At 36.9% G+C, this 19033-nt stretch overlaps 1 protein-coding gene across 1 annotated transcript; it reads left to right on the top strand.

Annotated features, from left to right (window-relative positions):
• Positions 1 to 7401: 7401 nt before the first annotated feature.
• On the top strand, positions 7402 to 17515 carry snx22 (sorting nexin 22). The gene is made up of 7 exons (XM_028449756.1): positions 7402 to 7603; positions 11714 to 11797; positions 12115 to 12219; positions 13343 to 13437; positions 14170 to 14202; positions 16198 to 16265; positions 16340 to 17515. The coding sequence occupies exons 1-7, from the start codon at positions 7508 to 7510 to the stop codon at positions 16456 to 16458; spliced, it is 600 nt and encodes a 199-aa protein (XP_028305557.1). The 5' UTR covers positions 7402 to 7507; the 3' UTR covers positions 16459 to 17515.
• The last annotated feature ends 1518 nt before the right edge of the window (positions 17516 to 19033 follow it).

Raw genomic sequence — 19033 nt, 5'->3', positions numbered from 1 at the left:
TTACCATGGAGGGTCTAATTCAGACACTCATCCTCACTTTGTATTAATAAAATGTTATGTTTATATCACATCAATATTTAGATAAAGGAAAACCCACCACAATGTCACAATCAGAATTCTTTACAAATAAATAAAAGTAAGATACAAACTTGTGCAAAGTTATATTTCATTTTCAGAAAACCAGTAAAAAAAATAATAAGAATAATTTTAAAAAATGAATAAACCAAATGATTAATATTTTACCTTTTTATTATATTTTGGCTGAATGGTTTTAAACTGATTATTTCCGAAACCACACAGTTTTTACAACTAATACAAGCAGGAGAAATAATTACATTTTTGGTTGCAACAGAAATCCAAATTTAAATGTTATATTCCAAACAAAAGTCATTTATCTAAACCTGGATAGAGCACGAAGAGAGAAGGTAAAAAAAAAACAGAGCTGAACAAAGGTCAAACCATAAAAGGAGCCAAACAAGTTTAACAAGAAAAGTCACAACAACAATGGGAGAGGAGAGTATTTAGGGCAGGGGGAGCAGTGCATGCTGGGTAAAAGTGGAAAGAACAAATGACCAAACTGTATTAGTGCATTATTCTGAATTTTAAACTCAAATTCGTTCAGAAAACAATTCATTTCAAAAGGCTTTATGTGAACATAGCACCACCTACTGGTCACAAATGTTCTTTATTATTGCAACAACACATCATCAGTAGGGTTTATAAAACTAACCCAGTGAGACCTTTATTCTGAAAGGAGCCATTTACTTCACCTGGATTAAAGTCCTTCCCAATGTTTTTTAGTTGATGCATTTGTTGGGCTACAAAAAATAATAATATTTGATAGCACATGCTAATTACTAATTTCTTACAACATATTGAGCATGCATATTAAACCGGCACATTGGCACTTAATTGAATCTTCCAGAATAGTCTTTTTGATGGTTTAGTTTTCTTATCAGGGATTTAAAACTTAAGGAAAGTTGAGGTTTTAGGAGGTGAAAAAGTTATTGCACAATGTCATTTATTTTCAGGTTGATAAATTGTTAAATCATGATTTTATTTGGTGTCAACGTAATTTATCATTAATACCCTCTGTAAGAAATGACAATTCATTATTTTAATATTTTTTATAGCTATAGGGAGCCTTTGCAAAAGAGTCAAAGAGCCACATGAGGCTCCAGAACCGCAGGTTGCAGACCCTTAAACTAACCTGTCTCACGATGGTCTAATCCTGGTTCTAACGGAGATTTCTTCCTGTTAAAATGGAGGTTTTTTTTTCCACTGTCAATAAAGGCTTGTTCATGTGGATTTTGTTGTTTTTTTCCTTCTTATTACAAATTTTATATTTTGATAGCGCTATGAGATGAGCTTTGTTGTAATTTGCGTTATATAAATAAAGTTCAATTGAATTGAATTGAAATGTGAAGTACATTTTGTGGAACTAACTGAAAATTGGAATAACACAAGCAACATATTTTCAATTGTATAATTTCTTCAAATAAATGTAATAGATTTTAGGAAGTATACAACTTTAGATATGAACTTAATAAGTACACATCCAATCATACCAGATTTAGATTATTGCTAACATAAACTGGTTAAACTATACATTTAGTTTCATAACTTTCCAGATGTGAGAATACACTTTTTTTTTTTCATTTTTTTTATGAAAGAAAAAAGTTCTGGAAAGACAATAAACACAAATAAAAAAAGAACAACCTGGGGACAATAGCCAAATATATACAAATATACAAAGTGATGTGAATACTTAGTTATTAGTTTAAGTGTCTTGTATGCTAAGAAATCAAAAGCACTATTATTGCAGATTTGTATTTATTTATTAATTTTTTCTTAATGTTTGGAATAGATTTAACAAATAGTAGTTATATTTTTGTTATTGAATCATTAATGCAATGTAACATCCCCTCATTCAACAACCATTTTATAACCTCGTTTTAACTATCGTTACTTGTAAAAATAAGTAAAACTTGGGTAAGTTGGGATGATGTCGAGGGTACGAACTTTACGAAGTGTATCGCGAGGGGTTCAGATTGGAAAAAAATTGACAAAATCTACTATCAACCAGATTATTATTTATCATTAAAATAGACTTTAAAGTTCTGCTGCTGGTTATAAATGTTTAAATGGGTTTGGTCCAGAATACATCAGTGACATGTTAGTCAAGTATGAACCCAGCAGGTCTCTCAGATCTATGGGTACAGGTCAGATAGTGGAACCCAGAGCTCACAGATCTATGGACACAGGGCAGATAGTGGAACCCAGAGCTCACAGATCTATGGACACAGGTCAGATAGTGGAACCCAGAGCTCATAGATCTATGGACACAGGTCAGATAGTGGAGTCCAGAGCTCACAGTAAACATGGTGATGCTGCTTTTAGTTGTTATGCTGCAAAGAAGTGGAACAAACTGCCAGCAGAGCTGAAGTCAGCATCACATGTGAACATTTTTAAATCAAAGTTAAAGGGACTTTTTTTCTCTACTGCTTATGATTGAGAGAGAGATTTTTGGTCATGTTGTTGATGTAATGTGTTTGTTGATGATTTTAATGTTCTTATTAATTTCTGATCATGTAAAGCACATTGAGTTGCCTTGTGTATGAAATCCGCTATACCATGGGGTCTCCAACCTTTCTGAAACTGTGAGCTACTTCAAACATACTAAATAATCCGAAGGGCTACCCGTTTGATATACAACTCTTAAATACTGAATTTTCACGGTTTTAGTTGAATTAAAGGATGAAATAATAAGAAAAACTAGCAGTAACTAATACATGCAACTCTTTTTTTCCTAATTCATGCAATTGTTTCAATTGATTTACATTTCATAGGAAATCTTTATGTTCCTATTTTACTATAGCCACTAACTGACAACTTTTTAACTAATCGCAAAACATGTAACATTTGTACAATTTGACTAATTTGAATTTTTTTTTTTTTAATCATCTTTAAAATTGTTTAAAATACACTAACAAAATCTTATCTGCAACACTTAAACAAATTTGTCCCAATGTTTCAGTGAAAATAAACATTTAAACATGGTTAATTTAATTTAAAAAAAACTTGTGGCAGTGTCTACATCTGTCACCCGTTTTTTTATCTTTGAGAGTTTGAGGCCTTGCAAGTAAATCAGATTTTGGACAAAGCTCATTGGTTACTAGTGCTCCTGTTAGGACAGGCCTGAAAGCACCTTTTGGAGTCCATGCAGGCTACCTGGTGCCCACGGGCACCATGTTGGGGACCACTGCGCTATACAAATAAAATTCTTCTACCAATATTCCTTGGTACATGGGTGCAGCCGTCAAAGATGTGTCAACAAACGCAGTTAAAGTGGACGACAGTGGGTTCTTTCATTCACACACACACACACGCACACGCACACGCACACGCACACGCACACGCACACGCACACGCACACGCACACGCACACGCACACGCACACGCACACACACACACACACACACACACACACACACACACACACACACACACACACACACACACACACACACACACACACACACACACACACAGGAGGATACTGGATACTTCAAGTACTCTGGACCAGATGGCATGAATGCATGTCTGAGGCTAAATCCTCTGGATGACTTCATCACCTCTTATCTTCACAACGTTCTGGTGAAAGTTTTTAAAGTAAAAAAAAAAGGTATTACAATGTATGTAAACTGTATGAAACCTTTTCAGGACAATCTGTAAAAGGCTGCAAAGATTTTCATTTTATTACATTTTATCTTCTGCCTCTCTGCTCCTTCTCTCCCACCCGTATCTGTCCTCGCTGCTGCTGTGTTTTGTCTGATCTTGTGAATCTGATAGGAGCATCTCGTCTAAATCTGGAATAATGGAACTGATCAGTTGGTCTCTTAATGCAATCGACCAAATGTTTTTGACACAAAGAACGGGCAGTGGTGAGCCCGCCTGTCCAAGTGGTACGTTTGTGGTACCACTCGACCCTTGGAACAAGTGGCGAATTGTGTGTCTGTCAAATCTATCCGTGGAAGACGTCTACATGATTGCGAGGCCACCTTATTAGATTCACTGCTGAGGGACCGGACTCAAGGTTATTGAAATTGAGCTATCCTGAATCGAAAAAACAAATTGCTTATCATCTTTGACTCCCAAAGTCAGCCGTCAAGGTTGTCTCATCTACACCAGGATGATGTGCAGAAAGATGCTCCCCGCCTCCTCTTCTCCCCCACCGCCACCTGGAACTTTGTTTCTGAACCAGCTCTACTCAAGGTCATCACACGTCATCTGACTGTATCAGAAATGAAGTGAAGGGATTATATCTCAACACCTTTGTTGGCCCTCCGTCCTCCCTCCCTACCTCCCCACAAGCTACATGAGGCAGGTGAAGCGCCCACAAGAGGCTGCACGCACGCACCCCCCAGCAGTTGGCAATCCTTTCCTTTCTCCACCCTAAACCCCCAACCCCCACCTTCCCCTTCCCCCCAAACCTCATTATGACAAAAGTAAGAGAAACTAAAAATATCTCCAAAACTCTTGATCACAAATATGTAAAATATGGACTAATCTCAATTTTCATTTTTGTTCAATGCAGACTCCAAGGAATCTATGCAGTGAATGTTAGAAAGAACTCAATCTGTACGCAGACATAGAGACAGGAGAACAAGAAAAGGGTTACAGGCTGAAACACGTCCACTGCTGACAGTTTCCAAAAGAGGAAGAAGACACGGATCAGGAAAAGCTGATTCCTCATGAGCTGAAAATGTTCAAAGGGGCCAAATACCCAAGGTCTAATTTTGTGCGTCCCCCAAAAGTAAATGTACAAAATGACAGAAAAATACACAAAACAAGAGCAAGAATACATTCAAAAAAGAATTACAACATTGCATGAAAAGACAAGATAAAACAGAAAATACTACAAAAACACACTAAACTGCTACAAAAATGAACAAAACAACAACAGTAATACACAAAATTACTCAGGAAAATATACAAAATTACAGAAAATGACAACAAAAGTACACAAAAAGACAAGAAAAAGACAAAAAATTACCCACAGTTCTAAGAAACAAGCAAAACGACACAAACAGACAAATACACAATATGACTTCAAAAAACATATTTTACAGGAAAAATGCAGAAAATGCCTCACAACGAGAAAGACAACAACAAACATACACAGAATGACAGAAAAACACACAAAATGACTGTAAAAACTTTGTTCTTTCCTGTATTAATGCTCAGATTGCTCATTATTCTAAATGCTGACATGAATGTTGATCATGTGACCCTCTGATCAAACAAACACATTTTTGTGGCCCTGCTGTGGTAAAAGTTGCCTACCTCTGGTCTAACACAACATTCTTTATTGCCTGTCTTCTCTAATTTAGAAATAGACTCACAAAAGTTTATTGCTAATGCTAAACCCACTGTTAATGAGTACGGCCTGTATGTGCTGTAAACTATAATAAGCAACAATGAGTATGCAACGCAGTGCATGAACCGATGATGCAACGAGCAGGAAAGCGATGAACAGTTATATTTTTACCAGCTATGATCCCTGACTCCATAGGTCACATATCCTCGTAGTGTTGCTGAAGTCAGCTTCTCTGCCTGCTTAAATTAAAACCCAGTGAGTAACGACAGGGAAGGGAGGATATAAACCCCATGATGACAGGTCACAGGGAAAGCGTGTGATTCCAGTTGAGATAACGGGTAGTTGTTGGTTTTTTCAGGCCATTATGCTGTGCTGACTTTTAGTCAGTGAGGAAGATTAGCGTCATAATGCCACTTGTGCTTTTTTTGAGGTTCGTTTTTGCTCAGTAAACAAAGACGAACTCAATCCCTGATGATTCTCAGAGGATGTGAGTATAGAGCAGTGTGGTGCGTGTTCACATCCCTGTTTTAGTCAGAGTTTCAACCACGATAAGTGGAAGTGAACTCAGACGTTATCTAAGGCTTTTTTAACATCATCAGCCCAACTTAGCGATGGCTAAACTGAGAGTTGTGAATGTGAAACATATTAAAATGGGACGTTAAAGAGGAAAAAAGCAAGCATAAGGTTATTTTCTGTCTGCAAATCACAAAGACAGGTTATAGTCATGCACACAGAGGTTAAAGGAAATAAAAAGCTTTAATGACTCATCATTGGAATGTTGATCAAATCAATGAGAGATGCAGATGCACCACTTCACTTTTTCTACTTTTGTACTCGTGATTCCCAACGTAAACAGTATAAACTCATCAACCATGATCCTTTGCTGCAATTCATAATGTGGAATCACAGACTGTGTAAAGCCCATCTATAAAACTGAGATATTATTATATTTTTAATGAGAGATAGGAATTTTTAAACTTTTTAAAATCACCCAGAATCAGTCCATTGATCTGGATCCCCTCCAAAATGTAATGGAATCTTCCTTGGTATAAGGTCTATCTTTTGTTAACATCCATTAAGTATTTTAGATGTAACTCTGCTAACAGAAAAATAAATAAAACTGAATAAAATAGAATAATTAAATAAATAATTCAATTTAAAAAATAAAATAAAACTAGATAAGACATGTATTTGCAAGGCGAATACGTATTTGGTAATTGAAAATTGAAAAAAACGACAACCTGTATCTGGATTTGTTGACAAGTTTGTTCTTTTTTATTAATGAAATTAAAAAGTAATAATGCAGGAAAAGCAGAAGACTGACCTTGACCTTAAATATGGCCCCAAGTGAAGGTCAATGTCACATATTGAAAGGAAATGTTGTTCAATGGTACCAGTCTGAGCACTGGATCTCAATCTGTGGCCAAGTTATGGGAAAAAAGCATTTGTTGTGACATCATGAACTTTGACCCCTACCAATATTTTTACTGGTGGGTCGTACAGCTTCGGTACAACGAAATAAAATACTCCAGTTGAGATGAGCTTTACATAAATGTAAGCATCAAACTTGTACGATAAATATTTGTAGAGATATGGAAAATTTAGTTTTTTGACACTTGACGCAACCTTGACCTTGACCTTGACATTTTGGCTCCAAAAAAGGTCGATTGCACATCCTTGACATTGTCCCTATGAGATAATGTACGTGCCATTAGTGCTGCATTAATAGTCTCGGAGGAATTACAGGAAAAAAATAAGAACTCCTACGAGAACGAAAATTAAATACAATAAAATACAAATACAATAAAATAAAGTGCAGGTACAAACAGCACAGTATTTTATTAAAATAATTTTCATAATTAACATTTTATCTGTGAATTGTGTTGCCGCTTTGACAGAGAAAAGCTTCACCTGTAAAGCACACTCACCTGTAAACAGTGGACTGTACCTTTAAACAGTGGCTGGTGACACTAATTAGTGTGTGGGTGGGGCCAACACACACACACACACACACACACACACGGATCTGCCTGCTCTCGGTTCCTGCTCACACTCACACCGACGTTGCCGCCTCGTTGGTGGCAGAGCTACAGACACCTACCGACACCTACAGACACTGCGTCCACCATGGCTCCCATGGGAATACAGGAAGACATTCCCACCATCGAGGTTTCCATTCCATCCATGGAGAAGGAAGAGGACGAATCAGGAAAGACCAGGAAGGTCAGCGAACCTCCACTTTCTGAGCTTTGTCTGACTTTTAGCTTCATTTAATCTCAGCCTGTGCGTGTTTTTGTCTGTTTTATTCACTTCTGCGTAAACGGGCGACGCCAGGTGAACGTAATGACGTATGATGATTAGTAATTGTTTTTTATCACATGTAATCAAATGTAGAAGAAGAAAAAAAAAAACTTGAATTGTTTGACCTGCTTATTGACAAACTAACACAATCCATTTTTAAACTAGCAAAATTAATACAAAAAAGAATAAATTCATTTTTTAAATAAATCATATGTTTATGAACGTGTGTTTGTAACATATATATATATATATATATATCATGGGCGGCTCGAGGAAATCTTAGTCAGGGGGCCACTGCAGGGGCACAGACTCGTATTATGGTGGCACACTAAATTTCAAACAATAAAACAACCGCTTAAAATCACCAGTTAATAACACTGTTTACCCTAAATTATATGATTATTTACAACATTTTCATTTCCCTAATGATGAAGCAATAAAATGTGTTAAACATCTAAAGAAAAAAAAACGTGATATGAAGTTAATACTATAAAATAGTTTATCATATCTGCATGTGGATCACATACCATCTCTGACACTTCCTACCCAGTATAAAGGTTTTTAAATCTTCATTATTGTGATGAATGTATGACTATTTATTTTAAGGAAGTGTCTCCTAGTGCGTAATATTGATCTATATCCTGGCAGTCTATCCGTATGTTGCCAGACCTTTTCTACGGAATGTGCCTGTGATTTTACCGTGTCTTTACCATGTCAGGATGGCTGAGTGATCTAAGGCCCCTGACTCAAAGATTCTTCCTTCTGCTGCCGTGGGTTCAAATCCCACATTTGACACACATGTTTTTTCATTTTAATGTATTTAACACAGTAAATTCCACCTTTTAAATTATATATATGAAAACAATTAACATTTTAGGGCTAGGGTTATGGTTAGGGCTAAAATAAAAGGGTTGGTGGGGTAGCTAAAAATAAATATGGGCTAAAATAACATTTTAGTGCAGTATAAATTCAACAAAATGGGACACAACATACAGTATCCTGCTTATACGATCAAAACACTCTATTTTCCCACTGCCTTGAACAATCCTTTAAAACTCGATAAAAAAATTTAATTGGACATCAGCTATAGATTGTTTTCTTATAAATCACTGTACTGTATTACATTAATTTTTATATTTAAAAAAATAAAAAGTATGAGCAGCGGAACAAATCTAATCGCTTGTGGGCCAACTTTGGCCCCCGGGCCGCAAGTTGGACAGCACTCAACTAAATCAAAGGAAAGACAGATTAATAATTAAACTAAGTGATCTTAGATAAAATGGATGAAAAATGCTCTTTAAGGTTAAATTAATTTCCCATAATAAGTCCTTTCATTTTGATGTGCTTATCTTTGGTTTTAGTTTTTTCCAAAATTCCAAAAGTGTTTAAATAATACACTTTCTATAAAATCCAGGTGAGTTATTTATGATAATTACTGTACATTTGGAGTTTTACATTAATTTAGTAAATAAACTCACTTATTCACATTGAACACTGTTGTTGGATGTAATGTGTATTTCTGAGTGATGATTTGATTTGGGGGACTGTGTTTTCTGTGAGGGTAACAGCTGCTGTGCATGTGCTGCTGCTAATCTTAACTGTGCCACATGTAGAATGGGTTCCACTTCCTTTGGGAGTTCACAGTATATAGTATTATAAACCACGGTCAAAAAATACTGCATTTAATTACAGATTTGTACATTCTTTGATATGAGTGCTGTTTACTGCTGCTTTAATGAACATATAATAGTAATAATTGATTCAATAATAAAGTGTGTTATGGTGAACATTTAGGTAAATGTGAGTGATAATAGCTCATGTTTTTCTTGCTCAGTCCTGTTACAGAATTCCCGCACATTAAATTTGTGAATCTAAAAATAAGGCCTTAATTATCATTAAAATGTCTTGAAGCAATGTTTAAAAAGTCTTATGTTTTAACACATAAAAAGTATGATTTTCTGATTGTAATTAGTCTCACATTTCAAAATAAATGGTAACATTCATTTAAAAAAAATAAAATGTATAAACAACTTGGGGAAAAAGTAAATTTGATTAACATCCAACAAAGATTTTTCTTAATGGCTTTTCTTAATGTTTTTTGTTTTATTTTTTGTGTTTTTGTTGTTTTAAATATTTCTATTTTTTGTGTATTTTACTGTCATTTTGTGTATTTTACTTTGACGACCGCCAGTTGCACGTCTGCGCCAGACGCTAGAAAAAAATGTACAGTATCTCTGTGTAATTGATGTAGCGTTTTTTTTTTTCCCCCCAATTGTGTTTATTGTGAAGTTGGTTTTAAATTTAATTTCAAATGGCAGTAAAAAAAGTCTTGAATTGGATTTGACTAAAGCTGCAGGAAGCAGGGCCGGTTGTAGGCAGGTATATATGAGGGGCAGTCAGAAATATTCAGGGGTTACACATCATGCTCCAGCACTTTGTGTCCCCTGTGTTTATAGTAACAGTGAGTTGGGTTGTTAGCGATGAAGTGGTTTGACCTCAGTCAGGCCTCGACCTTCACACCTGTCCATGGGTGTCCTACCTGGAGACGAAGCTCCTGCTGGTAGACCTCTGAAGGTCACTGAGGCACCACGATAAGATATGAAATAATAAAAATAAAATAAACAAAATATCCCTCATTCAGCTTTTGTCAACCAACAACATAACTTATGTCTTAACTGGATGGCCTGATTCTCAAATACACTTTAACCTAAAGTAAGACTTCACACACTATGATCAATATTTACAAAACTGAAAGGTAGTCTTATGAATAATAATTAAAAAAAACTTCTCAGACTAATTTATAAAACACAACAGACACAGAACAGAACATTTTATGTTTTCTTTCTTTTTTTTTAAAAAAATATCTTTGGCTTGTTTTTTTTTTTTTTTTGTGAGCAACCAAACAATTAAAAAATCTCCTTTCTCTCCACTCCACAAGAGCACTACACTTTTTAAAAGCTCTGAAACATGGATGCATTACACAGCATTAACGTTCTCTTTGTGAGCTGCAGGAAGCTGGAGTGGAAAATAAATAAGTTAGCTTTGTAAAAAAAAAAAACGCTGTGATTAAATGAAACAAAGCATTTGTGACTGAGAAAACGCAGCTTCTTCAAAGTCTTAACGCTTCGCTGACACCTGACACCACACTGTCCGGCTACTTCTTGGCTCATTTGCATACCGACAGTGATTGGATGTTCACTGAGGTCTGGGGGGAGGTGTGTCTATATGCGCTGCGACAGAGAGATGAGAGGAAGCTGATACTATATGAAAGTGTCCATTTGTACAGTTACCATACGGACAACCCCCGGTGCTATTGGTACGGTTACCGAAGTACAAGTACGTCGCGTCTTAGGGTTAGGTTATCACCCAATATGTAACAATTTTTAGGGTTAGATTTAGGTTTAGTCTTAGTCACGTGACCTAAACTGGCCAAATAGGGGGCGCTGCGTACGGATAGAATGTCAGTATAATGATACGGATAGCCATTGCCATACTATATTGTCTCCGTGTCCCCTTTTTAGCGGATTTTTCCGCTACTTCTAAAATTTTGATTTGAGGGGGAAATACATTTATGTGAGGGGGCGCTGCCCCCTCTTGCCCCTGCGTAGAGTCGGCCTCAGTAGGAACCCTGTGTTAGGAACTGAACAGGTAAAACAGCTTCATATTTTTTTTCTTCTTTTTATACAAACATTGTCATGCAGAAAAGCAAACAAACAAACCCACCAGGCTACGGCTACTTCTCTACTGGTTACCCAAGCACTGGTAGCTCCGGTTCTGCCGAAGAGACAGAGATAGTGGAGATAGTCATGTGTTCAGCAGCTGTCCTCAGGAGGTCAATCAGATGAGCTCTAGGCCTCCTCCTGGTGGAGAAGTGATGTATCACAGCACTTAACAAATAATAATCATTCATGCTCTTTGATCACATGCTGTGTAATTTTCAGTCAGACTATCAACTACATTTTACCTGAGCTCACATTTTCTGTAAGGATCAATAATCAACTAAATGTCATGGTTTATTGTTTTGTTTTGCAGCTTTTCAGAGTGGAAGTGTTGTTCAACCAGAGGAAACATTTTGTGCTTCGAAAAACCCGTGAATTCCAGACTCTGCACAGAAAAGTACGTACAATAAACACCGCACTGTGTAACCACAGCTGATGCTAAGCTAACAGTTGTAGATATTCCATCAACATGACCCCATGTTGGGAATAATTTAAACGAATGTGTACAGTTTTCTCACAAAGATACAAAATGTCCTAAATAGTGAAATGAACTACAATAAAAAAATATTGCAGAAAAATGATACAAAATACAAAGTGTGTTCTAAGTAGTGCTAGATCAACATAAATGATTGTAGAAATAAAGGTTACTCTAAATAAGAATAACAAAAAATACATTTTTAAATATGCTGAATTAATTTTTTCGATGTCCTGCAGCTCAGAAAGCTCATACAGACTCCAGATTTCCCCAGCAAGAGGAACCCCCACTTGAGAACCAAACCTCTGGAGCAGAGGAGACAGGAACTGGAGGATTACATCCAGGTAAAAAAAATAATAAATAAATAAAGCTGCCACTGTTTTATTTATGTGATTTTTCCCAAAACTTGTGCTGCTCAAATGCAACAGTGTCTTTTTCATCCTTTGCTCGAAAAAAGGTTGTAAAAGGTAGAAATGTTCAGAGACTGATGCACAGAAGGTTTTTTTTTTTTGTAGCTTGTTTTTACTTCTTACTGTGATTTATTGAGTTTCTTTAGCAGTCAAGGAGGACAAAGGAGAATTCCCTTGAAACAGTTTTTGTTCCCGGTATTCCCAGTGAGAATGCCTCAGATTCACCGTGTAAACTCACCAGAAATGTGTTTAGAAGTCACTTAGGCAGAGTTTTTTGGAGCAAACATAATAAATCATAGTAAGAATGAAGTAAAAACACTTCTATGCATCTTTTTAAGGGACTCCACATCCCATCATCCATTTCCCCACAATATCAATGAACCGAGTGTTTACAATGGAGGTAAAAACAAACTTCCGAGCAGCAATTTCAATGTTTTTATTGTTTTTTTCTCGAGCAAATAATTTTTACTCTTCTTAAACTAAAGGCTGGGATACACTGTGCGATTTTTTTCAATTGTTGTAATCAGCTCCAGCTCAAACTGTGCGACTCAGGTACAGCAGCTCATGATTTATGTTCTCACACTGTACGGACCGACACGATCTGACTGCTCACACTCTACGTTCATACACGACACGTCGGGGTCTTGTTTCCGGAAATGCAACCGACAAATTAGAAGAAGAAGAAGAAGAAGAACACTGAAGCGTCACCAATAAAGCAGATGAAGAAGAAAAACCCGGAAGTGGAGAGACGCTCGCAAATCTCAGCAAAAATAGCTTTAAAAATGAAAATACTTCAGTGTTCTTCTTTTTCTTCTAATTATACGTTTTACTCGCATGATCCCACAAAATAGTCGCACAAGTCGATCGGCTCAAAATGGGCCAAAAATCGCACAGTGTATGCCTGCCTTAACCTGAGTTACCTTTCAAAATAAAGGCCTAAATAGACAGAGTGCTCCTCTACCGCCTAATGTTTCCTGTTTGTTCAAAAAGTCTCACAGCTCTTCTCCACTATCATGTTACCATTGATATTGTGTATGTGTTGTTTTCCCTTAAACAGGAGATCATCTATCAGAATGAGAATGTGCCACAGGTCCTGCTGGACTTCCTCCATGTGAAACACTTCCACACGTGGATCAAGGCCAGCAGCATTGAGTAAGTTCTGCTGACTCACCTTAAAGACGCTGAGTCTGGCTTCTATTTTGGGCTACAGGAAAAGCAACATATGATAAAAAACTGCTTTGTTTTGGAAATAGTGGCTGTTTTTTTTAGTCTCAGAGAATAAGCAGATCACCACCAGTCTGGGTTTTTCATTCCCCTCAAAATGTTCCCGAGGTGTTTAAAATAAGGGTTACCAGTGTAAATTCACTAATAAAGGATATTATTTTTATATTTATTGAATAAAATAAGTCCTTTTCCCAAAAGACCATCTTAAAGTTAAAAAAATAAATAAATAAAGTACATTTAGAAAGATTAATCAACATTCTACATTATGAGGAAACTCTATCTTACAGCTGTAGAATACAGATCAATTATTCTACAATTCCCAAAGAGTTTCTGAACCAGTATAATTTTAATCTGCACAACTCAAGGAAATGTCCTGAATAGTATTTATATAATTTCTAATGTCGCTCTTGATATGTACATTCCTATAATACTGTTATTACAGCCTCTTATTTTTGCAGCAACAGTGTTTAATCCCTATGAAGGATGTTTTATTGCAGATTTGTTGTTGACATCCAGTAGTTAAACGTAAAGAAAACTTGCGTAGGTTCAACTGTTTTTTGTGTTTTTTTGTTTTTTTGTGTAATAATAACATCAGGGCTGAAAATATTATTATTATCTGATGTTATTTTGAAAACTAATGTCTGCTTTCTTTCATTTCAGATCACTTGATGACTTGGACAGTCGAGATTACAAGTAAGCTCTGTCCCTTCACGTTGTGTCCTGTAGTGCAGGGGTGTCAAACTCATTTAGTTCAGGGGCCAAATGATGATACGTTTGATCTCTAGTGGGCTGCAGAGGTGGGGACTCAAACAATGTGAACATTAGTGCTACTTTGCATTGCCATGTATAAATTATTTATTTATTTAAATATAAAAGTATGTAATGTAAAAGTCACCGACTATATCCAAGCAATAAGCGACAGGTATTGACTATATTTATTTAATTTATGGAAATGTCAAATTATTTGAGGATGGAGCAGGATTTTGGGAAAATTAGATTTCGTTCTCAATTTTACAGTAAAATAAAAATTTGACTTGCATTGTGTTATACAAGCATGGGAAAACTGCAAACCCCCGCAAATATTGTAGAGTTTCTTTAAATTTGAAGAGTATTAATTATTAGTGATTTAAAATTATTGCCAATTTCTGCTTTGTTTAATGAAATAATTCCAATGAAATGTTTCTGTTTTTTGAAGATTGCCAAAATTCCCGAGCTTTAAGTTCCCGTGGAAATTTGTCAGATATTTTACGCCCCTTTGCAACCCGACTGAGATATCCACAACAATGTAATTGGTAATTATTCATGTTTTCCTCTGCGGGCCGATTGGATGTTTTAAAGGGCCGCATTTGGCCCTTGGGCCTGAAGTTTGACACACGTGCTGTAGTGCATGCTCTGTAAAATGACAAGAAGACCTTTTCAATATTATCTTGTTTTTGACTTTTCAACAAATCCCATAGCCTTAAATAGAAATAATGCTTGACCATCAGACTCATGTTATTAATTTGTATTAGAGATGGGCAATATTATCGGCATTTATTGCTGAAAATTGAGTATTGGGTGACATCGGTATTAGTTTTCCAATATATATAGTGTTGGAGAGACAAAATATTGAAATGAATTTGACACTATTTACTAGCGTCACATTAAAAGTGGCCTTAACCTGCTATTTTACTGGAGATGTGCATCATGTGACCTACAGTTAGCGTTGTTGGGAGGGGGTCCATGTATACACTAATATTGGGTAATATCAGAAATGTAGGATTGGACAATATTTTTTTCTGATATATGAAAAAGAGGACAGCTGTTGGTTGTAGTTGAAAAAAAGTCTCACAGCTGTTCACTGACGTATTCCAATGACGCACAGTCACTCTAACACACACTTATCCACCACTTCTGAGCACCGAGCCATGCACTGACCTCATCCTCACACTGCTGCCACATTAACGTTTTACATTGACACCTTTTCCACACATAGCCAGGTATTTTATAAACGTATATCCCCCCTCCTCCATTTAAAAAAAAAAGTTACATCCACACATCATCGTTTAAATAAAAATGCCATCCACACAAAACCGGATAAATGTGTAATCCACCAGTGAATGGACGTCACTCTCTGTGGTTGGCAGCTTCATGTATTGGGTCCCAACTGTGAACACCTGCCTAACAACGTTCGAGACCCGCCCCATTTAGGAGGCCCGTCTGGTGTGAACCCGGCCCGTCCATACAGCGGGCCACCGGAGAGGGGAGATGGCGCAGAAGGCACGCGGCCGCTCGGGGGCCGGCATGCGGTGGGGGTCGCCCCCTGGACTACTGGCGGGTGTGGCTGGTGCCCTGCTGTGCCGCCTGGGGAGTGGGGGGTGCCACCATGCTCTGTAAGGCCGGTACGGTTTGGGGAGTGTCGCTCGGCACGTGTCTGACTCCCCCCATTTTGTCAATGATGATGTTATTCAGCTTCTCTCCTGTTGATGAAGCTGATGAAATCCTTATGCATGCCAGTTTTCCTGGTTCACACTCATCAACTATGAGGAAATTTTATCCTTAGGTGATATATCATATCATATGCCACCCAAAGAGATAACCTGTTATTCAATTTTCCTGTCAGTAGTTTATGATTTTCTGGTTACATTAGTGTACTTGTCGCACTAAAAAACAGGATTAACTGTTAAAAAAACACTTTTGTTCCTTCAGCTATCAGTCACCACATCAACGGGTGTTGGGATTCTTCCAAGATCCTTATCTTTCGAACCACACATCAGGTAACACAGACCTAAACTCCAACCACTGAAAAATATACATTTCCTCTTCCTAAACCCTGATCCTCGTCTCACAGGTTTTCCAGATATTATCGTGGATGGAGTCCTAAAGGGATTTTACCCCCGAGACGTCCGGGTTAGCTTCACCGCCCCCGTCTGTTCCAAGCCCGACACAAACCCGCCTACAGAGGCCTGAGGAAGAGCCCTGCCAACCCTCCGCGTGCAACAAACTGATGCGTCCGTTTGAATCGTCTGGAGTACAAACCTCTGGGCTCCGTGGAGCAGCGTGCCGTGCACATGCTGGACCTGTAGCACCAGTTCTCAGGACTTAACTCTGAAACCTGATTGAGGGTCTGTGGCCATAGGTTAACTAGTTTCAATCATTGTGTTGCCTCAAGGCTAAAGGATGTGGTTCAAGGCTCAGCCATTCTGTGTGGAAATTGTATGTTCTCCCGGAGCATCTGCAGCCTTTTTTCTGCACCCACTTCCCACCACTGACTAAAAACATGTCTGTTAAAAAGGCTTGAGGGAGTGTTTAAAGGGATACTCCACTGTTTTTATAAATATGGCCTAAAACCTTTGAAATGTTCTTATTAGTAGATCTATGCCTTAGAAAATGCATTATTTTGCACCATATTTGTTTTATTAACTTTTACAACTGGGACTACTTTACCCTGTCAAAGTGAATAAAGACAACCAGGATCCACCGTAGCTCAGAGCAGCAGTTTTAGTGGTCACAGATTTTTTCAGGGCACGGATTTTGTTTATCAAATTTTGGTAATCAAAAGAGGTTCATAGTGATTTTTTTAACTTTTACTGATTTTTAGATCAACCCAAAGCAGCACAAGTTGTTATTTTGACTGAAAAAGCTGCTAAATGATCCTGAATGCTTCACCTCAATGGACTGAAAGGCCGATTGATGTCATCAATGATATCATTCCAACATGGTAAAGTTAATAAAATGAATATAGTGCAAAATAATGCTTTGTTAGACATAGATCTACTAATAAGGACATTTCAAAGGTTTTAGGCCACATTAGTAAAAACAGTGGAGGATCCTTTAAAATGAGGATTAACCTCTTTCCTTTGTAGAACCACAGACATTTTTAAATAGAGGATTCTCTCATTATCTGTTTCATGTAAATATGAGCAAAGGTTTTGAAGCTGTTTTTATATAACCCAACATTTTATGTAATTATTTTTGAATCATGCTTTTTGTAGGAGACATATATTAAAAATCATTATTGACTCAACATTTGTTTGCACACTGTCTGCAGCCTCTGGTTAATATTCAACAAGCGTCTGCAGCTGATAACCTTCATTCATAATGGGACATATTTTTGTGGGTTTCTAAATACTGTATGGGCTTCAGTTTAAAAAGCTTGAACGGGCAACAAAAGGCCAGCATGGGTGGCACAGGCTTCTTGTTCAAAGGCAATCTGCATGACAGAAATTTGAATTTAACCTTCTTAAACTACTACAGAACTAATATTGATTTAACTTCATTTATCCCACAAAGGGAAATTAACTTAACAGCAAGCGTTCATTTCATCACCTACAACATACAAGACACATCTCTCATGCGAGGCCGTTCAGCAGACTAATGATGCACAAATAATAGTGCATAAAGAATGTGTTTAAGTATGTGGGACATGTATGAAGGACTAATGGTTCTGAAGAGATGCTTTAACGCAGCCCATATTCTGCAGGTTTAGATGCACAGATGATTGTAGAGGCTGGTCGTTATCAGGCTTTCTCTAGAGGTGTATAATATAAGGACCAATATTTAATATTAGTCTTAGCATCTGTAATAAAGCTGATACAACTATCACAATGCAGTAACTAGTTTCAATAACACTTTACTCATTTAATTAATTCATTTTATTCAAAAATCACAAAATACAAATGCAGAGAGAAAAATATGCAACAGCTTTGATGTGTTTATTTTCTAATAAACACAGTAATATTTATGTGTACTGTATATCACACATAACATTTAACTGTATTGATTATTTACTGAAACAGAAAAGTTTGTTTTTAGAATATGACCTCATCCACCATCTACTTCTCAAATAGACACATGGATTATTGAACTTCATAGTGTTTAGAATGATTGACAGTTGGGAGGACCAATAGTTAAAATGATCCACCCGGAAGTTAAAGCCAAAATAACATCGTCTACAATACCTAAGTTAATGCTAGCTAATGCTATTGTTATGTTAATGCTAGGTTAATGCTATGGTAATGCTAATACTAGCTAATGCTAATGTCACTAGCTAATCTTTTCACGGACCGTCACACCCTTCACTCGCAATATTTACGACAGCGCTGCTGGGACGTGATAATAAAATGTAAACTGAGCGTACAATGTTTGTTAAATATTCTAATAGCACACATTTAAAATATCAACTGTTCTGTAGTGGTTTTAATTGTTAATTTAAAAAACACACAATACACATCATTGAAAATCAAAAAATTCTAATTATTTTTAAATAGGACACAAACTGCCGTAAAATACGCCGACCGGATGGAGACGCGTTTTGCGCATGCGTTGGAAGGATCTGAAAGGATCCGGTCCGTGAAAGGATTGGGTAGTGACAGCTAATGCTAGGCTAATGTTAAAGCTATGCTAGGCTAATGATAATGTTAACTAATGTGAGTTAATGCTAATGCTAGGGTAATGCTAACACTAGGCTAATGCAGCGTTCAATGAAACAGGCCAGTACCTGCATCCTCAATTGCATTTTCTTTAGGAAATGCTATTAGACCCT

Source organism: Gouania willdenowi, chromosome 6, assembly GCF_900634775.1.
Source record: "Gouania willdenowi chromosome 6, fGouWil2.1, whole genome shotgun sequence".
NCBI classification, from domain to species: domain Eukaryota; kingdom Metazoa; phylum Chordata; class Actinopteri; order Blenniiformes; family Gobiesocidae; genus Gouania; species Gouania willdenowi.
Note: the sequence above shows the minus strand (reverse complement) of the source record. Positions and strands in the feature narration are given on the sequence as shown.

What these genes read in the sequence shown, in the direction of transcription:
- snx22 (XM_028449756.1), top strand. Translation starts at nt 7,508, where the DNA reads ATGGCTCCCATGGGAATACAGGAAGACATTCCCACCATCGAGGTTTCC. An exon ending in AATCAGGAAAGACCAGGAAG is followed by an intron (nt 7,604 to 11,713) that starts GTCAGCGAACCT and finishes TTTGTTTTGCAG; the next exon opens with CTTTTCAGAGTGGAAGTGTT. An exon ending in TCCAGACTCTGCACAGAAAA is followed by an intron (nt 11,798 to 12,114) that starts GTACGTACAATA and finishes GATGTCCTGCAG; the next exon opens with CTCAGAAAGCTCATACAGAC.